This window comes from Neovison vison, chromosome 12 (assembly GCF_020171115.1).
Source record: "Neovison vison isolate M4711 chromosome 12, ASM_NN_V1, whole genome shotgun sequence".
Lineage (NCBI taxonomy): Eukaryota > Metazoa > Chordata > Mammalia > Carnivora > Mustelidae > Neogale > Neogale vison.
This window is the reverse complement of record NC_058102.1, coordinates 88,400,917-88,409,431: the sequence shown is the minus strand read 5'-3', so window position 1 is coordinate 88,409,431 and position 8,515 is coordinate 88,400,917. Positions and strand designations below refer to the sequence as shown.

Here is an 8,515-nt window from a genome sequence, read left to right as displayed (position 1 = left end):
TCTCGAGATTCTCAGACTGGCCAGAATGCATTCCTGTTCCACTGAGTCCTTCTCTTTCCTCTACACAGCTGGGAGGAGGAGGGATGGAGGAAAGAGAATGTCCCAGTGTCTTGGGAGGGGTGGGGCTTCCCCGAGGGCAGCGGACTGAACCCAGGACCTGTGCGGGGGTGCAGGGTGCTTAGCCTGATGGTGATCTTCCAGTGGAGAGGGAGAACCATGCTAGGAGTCCTCAGACACCTGCTTTCAGCTTGGATCTGGTCTCTCAGACCAGATGACCCTGTCAGGGTCCCTAAACACTCACATCGGTCCCCCAAGAAGCAACCAAGTGTGAAATTGGCAAACTCAGCAAAATTAATCTCCGAGAGCTTCAGGAATTCTCCAGGTGGCAAGGCAACCCAGACCTCATTGCCCAAGACCTGGGAGGTGAGCTCTGGCTATCGGTCTGTCTGTCTGGATTTACCTGTCCACTGCTTGCTCATCACAGCCCTCTGGTGAACAAGCACATCTTAGCTGATCCCCGGTAGCCTAGAGTCATTTTCCCACAGCTGCGGCTTCTCTGGAGACAACCACAAGCCTGACTAGAGATTCTCCAGTTTGGGCTGGGTTCTCATTCCTTTACTCTTGAGAATGTACTTCCTCGGCCCCAAGGCTCTCAATCCATCCCCTACGTCCCCAGGAGCACCCTGGCCCTGTCCCAGCTCCTAATGGCCCAGTGCTGTGTGGACTTAGAGTCCTGCTTCTGTATTAGGGAGGCCGAGAGGTGGCCTCACTCATGTCTACAGCTAAAAGGGGGACGTGCTTTAAGACAGACACGTGCTCAAACCTAAGCAGACCACTCTCCTCCACGTGGTGCCCACCGGGACCAGCACAGCAGAGGGGACTAGCAGGAGTCCTCCCTAAAGAAGCTGTGTCAGACTGTGATGCCGGCTGCCCGGTCCCCCGGGTTGGTTCCACGGGGCCTAACTGGCAGGACAATCCACAGTCTCAGAATTCCACTTCCCATGCCCCCAGCCCTCAAGGAAACTCTGGGCTGGCGCTTAGAGAGAGCGCAGCCGTCCCCGCTGCTCGCAACGGGGTGGTTCTCCGTTATAACAGGCCGGCGGATTCTCAACATGTTCCTGATGAGATTAGGAGCTCCTGCAGGTATGTGTTTGTGGCAGCCTTTAGCCTGTATCAACAGATACGATGACTCATTTCTTCCCTAGTGGAATAACTGAGGGCTTGCTGGAACACACCTGGGGGGCTGGGGGAGCGGGCAGAGCAGCTCCCTCTGAAGAGAGACATAACTGCCAGACTGAGTCTAAGGACCTTTTATGAGGGCTTGCATGGGGACCCCGGGTTTGCTAAGGCCCCGCGGGGTCCTGGAGAGGCTGAAGAGCAAGGGGAGAGGTCAAAGCCACGGAAAATACTGAATCAGGAGGAGATGTGGAGGGATTGGCCTGGCCCTGTAGACCTATAGACCTGGGACTAAGAATGTCCCACATTCTCTGTTTCTGGAGCTTGTGGCTTGGGGAGATTTCCTGGCCCAAATCCTGCCAGAGAATCTGCCGAGTGGGCTCTGGGATGATAACTTCACCTCCCCCCAGGAAAGGGAATTCTGCAGTAAAGGACAGAAGTCTATTCTCCCCTCTAGCACATAGCTGAGATGTCAGGTCACATTGCCTTTCCAAGTGCCAAGGTCCCTGCAACAGCCCTCTGCCTAAAAGAGTACAAAGAGCAGATCTCTCGCAGTGGGAGACTCTCTTGGCCTCCAATTCATGGACAGTATGCCCCATCTTGAGATGGCTGACGATATCCCCAGTCCTGTAAGGAGCCCTCCGGACATTGGTCAAATGTACCCTGCCTTTCTAGTGTCCTTCTTGGGTGCTTACAGCCCCAGGCCCCCATGGTGGAGAGAGACTGGTTGGCAACATCGCCAACTTTCTGCCAAGACATCAGTGCTGCAAGGCAAGGTTATTCCTAACTGAGCACAGCCTGCCAGGAAGCAAGCGTTTGCTCCCCACACCACTGTGCAGGTGTGCCGGTGAGCTCACAGCTGCCCCCCGGGCATGCCCAGCCCACTTAATCATTCACAGCTCGACAGCTCTCCCGCCCAACCCAGTTCTAGAGAATAAAAAGGGGGGATTGCAGTTCCTGGGTAACAGAGCCACTTTCTGCATCCTGCTGAGCTCTGTTCTCTCCAGCACTTCCCAACCCCAAGTGCCCGGTACTCTTGCTCCACCAGGAACGAGCCATTATGTCCCGCCAGTCGAGTGTATCCTTCCGGAGCGGAGGCAGCCGTAGCTTCAGCGCTGCCTCTGCCATTACCCCGTCTGTCTCCCGCACCAGCTTCACCTCTGTGTCCCGGTCCGGGGGTGGCGGTGGCGGCTTTGGCAGGGTCAGCCTGGGGGGTGCTTGTGGAGCTGGTGGCTATGGCAGCCGGAGCCTCTACAACCTGGGAGGCTCCAAGAGGATCTCCATCAGCACAAGTGGTGGCAGCTTCAGGAACCGATTTGGTGCAGGTGCTGGTGCTGGAGGAGGCTATGGCTTCGGAGGTGGAGCCGGGAGTGGATTTGGTTTTGGCGGTGGAGCTGGTGGAGGTTTTGGGCTTGGTGGCGGCGCTGGCTTTGGAGGCGGCTTTGGTGGTCCTGGCTTCCCCGTGTGCCCCCCTGGAGGCATCCAAGAGGTCACCGTCAACCAGAGCCTCCTGACTCCCCTCAACCTGCAAATCGACCCCGCCATCCAGCGGGTGCGGACTGAGGAGCGGGAGCAGATCAAGACCCTCAACAACAAGTTTGCCTCGTTCATCGACAAGGTGAGTGGGATCGTTTGTGAAAAACCACCACATGTGTGGAGTAAATGCCAAAGAAAGTGGGAAGATGGGAGATTTTCTGACTTTGTGCAAAGACCTCCATAGTTGGCCGTTACAGTTTTTTCTGTGTCCTGGATTTGTGGCCCATTTTCTTAGTTAGACTGCTTCATTGGCTGCTTAAGAGAGAGGGTCTTATTTCTTCTCCTTCTGAGATGACCTCATAAGGGCTTCTTGATGACTATAGGGCAAAGGGAAGAGTTCTGTGCTCTCTATAACAGGGCTGATTGAACAGAAAGATAGATAAGTTCATCCGGCAGTAGCTTGAGAGTCTTTACAGCTGCCCAGCTGTGTCCAGTGCAGTCTGGGAGTCTTGTCTCCCATAGAGGAGTGAGGCAAAGCACCTCACTCTGGACCTCCATTCTTGGGGCCCAGGGCCTGGCACTGTACATGGAAGGAGTAGGGGACCAGCATGAAATGGGAGGGAAATTGGTGAACTGATCATCAAAACATGAAATTCAGGTTTCTCCACCTTCAAACCCTGCCCTCTCCAGGTGCGTTTCCTGGAGCAGCAGAATAAGGTCCTGGACACCAAGTGGACTCTGCTCCAGGAGCAGGGCACCAAGACCGTGAGGCAGAACCTGGAGCCCTTGTTTGAACAGTATATCAACAACCTCAGGAGACAGCTGGACAGCATCCTAGGGGAGAGGGGCCGCCTGGACTCGGAGCTGAGGAACATGCAGGACCTGGTAGAAGACTTCAAGAACAAGTGGGTTGCAGGGAGCAGAGATGGGGCGGGTGATATCCTCTTGACACCAGATGTACTTTATAAACACGCTGCCACTTATGCCTTCCCCACGGGCTAGATGCATGTATGTTTCATGGGTACCTGAAGCACTGGGGAAAAAAATCCTGCCCATGTTTATAAAGTACCAGCCCCAAGCTCAGTCCTTTGGTACCACCAGCACTTAGCCACCAGTCAGAGCAAGAGGCTCAGTGCCCTTGGTACTGCCTGGTAAAATGAGCCATAATGTAATCCTTATTCTTTGGGGGCTTTTCTCCCCAGTATACCCAAAGTCCACAGCATGGGTGCTCTGATAGATTTTCCCCAAACCCAACTTAGTGACTCAAATAATTTCTTTAGTCCTTATGAAGCAGCAGCTGGGTTGATAGTTTTTTGGTTTTTTTTTCACAAGGCTATGAAAGTTGAAAAAAAGCACTAGGGAAATTGACTAGATATGGAATTGGGGAGAAATAACACAGCTTCTTTATGGGAATATCCTTGAACCAACTGAATGATAGCAATAACATAATGATGATCTGGTAAGCAGTCGCAGAAAAACTGATGTCCCTATAGGTGGGGACCATGCCGAGGGGCTCATACAACCAGCACTCTCTCCCTCTCTGGCTGTATGGTGTGAGAAGACCCTTCCTAGCATGAAGGCAGGCTGACAGTGGTCTTCATGCAACAAAGACCCCACCCCCACCTGTCCCTCATTCTCTGATCAGCAATTCCCATCCTTTTTACCACCAGGTATGAAGATGAAATCAACAAGCGTACCACTGCTGAGAATGAGTTTGTGATGCTGAAGAAGGTGCGTGGGTAGAAGACAGTCCACAGCCCAAGGCTATGCTGTCTTAAGGGGTCGTTCATTTAAGGCAGGGTAAAATAGGGTGCAGTGCCAACAATCCCTGTTTCTCTAGGATGTGGATGCCGCCTACATGAACAAGGTGGAGCTAGAGGCCAAGGTTGATGCCCTGATGGATGAGATCAACTTCATGAAGATGTTCTTTGAGGCGGTAAGAAATGCCTCCTATTTGGGACCTAGAGACATGGGACGTCACCAGGAATTAGGGGCTCTAGGATTGACTTCAGTGTCTCTCCTTCCCCTTTGGTACTACTCACACTTTATTACTTTATGAAGCCAACAGTTTAAAAAAAGAAAGTCAAATTTAAAGCAAAAGATGTCTTCAGCAGTCATTGTGCAGAGTGAGGCGTGAAGTGCATTACTAAAGGCACGGCTTTCCTGGCCACCTCCCCTTTCTGGAGTGGCGTCCCTTCTCTGTTTTCGCCTAGCATGCAATCCATGCAACTAGACTATTCTAAAAATACGTTATGGTCCAAGAAGATGAGAGTCTGAGAGGTTACATGAGAGGGGTTTCTTGGAAGCTCAAAGTTGTTTAAGTTTTTTTAAAAAACTAGGTTGAGTCATGATCTGGATTGTTTATTGACTTATCTTGCTTTTTGATGTAGGTGGTTATTATTTCTTTTCTCAAGTTAACATACCACAATGAGTGGAAGATTTGAATGGACCCAACATTAAATGACAGAATGACTGACTTCAAATCTCCCCACAGGAGCTGTCCCAGATGCAGACGCATGTCTCAGACACATCTGTGGTCCTGTCCATGGACAACAACCGTTCCCTGGACCTGGACAGCATCATCTCTGAGGTTAAAGCCCAGTATGAGGAGATCGCCAACCGCAGCCGGACAGAAGCTGAATCCTGGTACCAGACCAAGGTGAGTGCTGTGGCAAATGCATCCTGAGTGAAGGATGGACATGTGTCTAGGATTCCAGGCCATTGACAAAATGTTAAGGATAAGGCTCCTGAAACCTGCTGAGTGAGGCATTGTGGGGTGACTTATGGGAATAGTCATGCATGACATTTGCCACATAAATTTAAGAACCTTAAGAATCTCATTCTGAATCCCACACCTCTGTCTCCATGAAAGCAAAGGCACTAAGGGGAAAAGTATCTAAGACCAGGACCACCTGGACAAAGCTGAAACCAGCCACAGCCCTCAGATAAGGATACTACTTGCCACTTCTTGGTAGCTCCTGCCTGTGAGTGTTGAGAAATTGTTTCCATTCTTAAACAAATGGGGTCTTTCCTCTTTTCTGGTGGCTTCAGTATGAAGAGCTGCAACAGACAGCAGGCCGGCATGGAGATGATCTCCGCAACACCAAGCAAGAGATCTCTGAGATGAACCGGATGATCCAGAGGCTGAGAGCTGAGATCGACAATGTCAAGAAGCAGGTAGGGAGAGGTTGCAAGAAGGCAAGGAAGGGACCTGAGCTCTGAAAATGAGACCCATTTGTTTTATTTTACTTTTTATAAACATACACACACATGGACGTGCACACGCGTGCGCATGCACACACACACACACACACACACACACACACACACACACACACCCCAGAGCTGGAACAAGTACCAGCATTCAATGTTCCACCATGACCAAAGTTCCACAGGAAAAATGTGCTGGCTTCTCCCTGGGATCCCAGAAAGAGACACTTCAGGCTTAGGTCAGCTACTAAATGGTTCCCACTCACTTCTTTCCCTCTGTAGTGTGCCAACCTGCAGAATGCCATTGCTGATGCTGAGCAACGCGGGGAGCTGGCCCTCAAGGATGCCAAGAACAAGCTGGCTGAGTTGGAGGATGCCCTGCAGAAGGCTAAGCAGGACATGGCCCGTCTGCTGAGGGAGTACCAGGAGCTGATGAACACCAAGCTGGCCCTGGACGTGGAGATCGCCACCTACAGGAAGCTGCTGGAGGGCGAGGAGTGCAGGTGGGCATCATGACGTAACTTCACAAGCCCAGGATGGCCTCCCATTTGACAAAATGGAGCTTCTTCTCCACTACAGGGTGTAAATCACACACACGAGTGAGCACTATCTTGTACATGATAATTATTCTTCACTAATCCAGTTTCAATCCAACACCTAGGCAAACAGCTGACCTGGGGACCCCAGGTCACCCCAACTCACTTTTCTGACCCTGTTCCCACCACTAGGATTCTTTCTCACCCTGTTCCCACCACCAGATTCCTCTCCTTCAAATAACTCAACAAATGTCTTCCCCATTCTTCAAGTACCCCTTCCTTCAGGAAATCTTTCATGATCACTCCCACTGACTTAAATTCACTTGCCTTTGGATTCTCAAACTACTCTGTTTTCTGCAATCTTCTGACACTACCTATTGCATCCTTCCTGTTAGAAATATTTCTGTCCATGCCAAATTCCCTCAAAGAATGTAAGCTCCTACCAGGCCAAAACTGCTTGATACATATGCATAGTTCCCATAACCTCTTACTCATGTTTTCCTGATAATGGGTGGAGGAGAATGTGAATTACAATCTTCTTTCAATAACCTGTTTTCAGGTCAAACAGGCTGATACTCCTCTTCATTGGGAAGTCACTTTAGAGGGCTCTCTTTCTCTGATTTTAGCAGCTTTGGGGTATGCAGGCTTCTTGCTTGTAGGACAAGCTTTAAACATGACTACTACTGTCTTTTGGGGGAGTTTTTAACTCTTACTTTAATTTTTCCCATTTTAGACTGAGTGGGGAAGGAGTTGGACCAGTCAACATCTGTAAGTAACTTTGAATAAACCTTAACAATGATGATTATATGTGGGTATTTGGTGACAGCTCAGAATCCTATTGTTTCAAGATACCAGAAACTCCCATCTCAGTATATAGTTATTCAGTATATTAGAGAGAGGGACGTAGTGGAGGGAAAAGAGCACAAATTCAGACATGAACCAACATGGCTCATGTCTTATTTCTTAAAGCATAGACCCAGTATTCCATACATCCTGTACCCTCTCCTCTCACTGTCCTACCTCCTGAGGACCATCCCTCGCCTTCTATGCTCACCAACCTTTGTTAGGGACCTTAACTAAATGGCATAGTCCTGAGCCACATTTGCTATTCTGTGAAAGAGGCCAGGTACAGTGCTAACACTAGTGGGATCAAATAATTTGGATGTGTATGATCAATCTAGCATGCTGGTCTCACCAAGTTCTCCCTCCTTTCTCTGCAGCTGTCATCACAAACAGCGTGTCCTCTGCCTATGGCGGCGGCAGTGGCTTTGGTGGCGGCAGTGGCTTTGGCGGTGGCCTCGGTGGAGGTCTTGGTGGTGGCCTTGGAGGAGGTGGCAGCGGAAGCTACTACTCCAGCAGCAGTGGAGGTGTCGGCATGGGCGGTGGGCTCAGTGTGGGGAGCTCTGGCTTCAGTGCAGGCAGTGGCCGAAGCCTGGGGATGGGCTTTGGCAGTGGTGGGGGCAGTAGCTCCAGCGTCAAGTTTGTTTCCACCACCTCCTCTTCCCGGAAGAGCTTCAAGAGCTAAGAGTCTGCTGCAAGTCACTGCCTCCCAAGTGCAGCAACCCAGCCTGTGGTGACTGCCTCTTCCAGGTGGCTGCCCAAGCCAAGTTTTCTTTTTCTGGAGTGTGGTCTAGACCACTGTATTGCAGAGCAACGTTCTTGGTTCCTGGCAGTATCTAATCCTCGGTCCCTAGTCTCCCATGTTGTGATTCTATGTTCTGCTTCAAATCGGCCTGTGGGTCTCTATAGCATGGTCCTTGACGAGAGAAGAATCTAAAGTTTTCTGGTGTCTAAACCTTCAGAACAGGGTCCCCATTCAAATCACAAATTTTATTTTGGTTCTGACTACCTCCAGAGTGTGTTCAATAAAATGCTTTTATAATATAAGCTGTTGCGAAGAATAATTTTTTTTCAAGGTCTACAACCAGCCTAGAGACCCCATGAGGGTCAATTTGTCCAGATGTGATTGGTTCCTCTGATGATTCATGGGGAGACTAGAATGACCATCAAGATCCAGTGGCCAACATGGGTGGTCCAGAGACTCCAAGAGGCATGAAAGGATGTTGCTAAAACCTCTAGAATGAGGTAGTGTCTGGGGGGCATGAACGGTAATGTCC

At 50.4% G+C, this 8,515-nt stretch overlaps 1 protein-coding gene across 1 annotated transcript; it reads left to right on the top strand.

Moving 5' to 3' along the window:
- Positions 1-2,152: 2,152 nt before the first annotated feature.
- On the top strand, positions 2,153-8,285 carry KRT5 (keratin 5). The gene is made up of 9 exons (XM_044228484.1): positions 2,153-2,794; positions 3,343-3,557; positions 4,323-4,383; positions 4,493-4,588; positions 5,147-5,311; positions 5,704-5,829; positions 6,145-6,365; positions 7,132-7,166; positions 7,619-8,285. Exons 1-9 carry the CDS (start codon positions 2,237-2,239, stop codon positions 7,921-7,923), a joined length of 1,782 nt encoding a protein of 593 aa, XP_044084419.1. The 5' UTR covers positions 2,153-2,236; the 3' UTR covers positions 7,924-8,285.
- The last annotated feature ends 230 nt before the right edge of the window (positions 8,286-8,515 follow it).

Bases quoted from the DNA above. Each gene is read 5' to 3' on its own strand.
- KRT5 (XM_044228484.1), top strand. From the start codon at position 2,237: ATGTCCCGCCAGTCGAGTGTATCCTTCCGGAGCGGAGGCAGCCGTAGC. The intron at 5,312-5,703 runs GTGAGTGCTGTG...TGGTGGCTTCAG, and splicing joins AATCCTGGTACCAGACCAAG to TATGAAGAGCTGCAACAGAC. The intron at 5,830-6,144 runs GTAGGGAGAGGT...TTCCCTCTGTAG, and splicing joins TCGACAATGTCAAGAAGCAG to TGTGCCAACCTGCAGAATGC.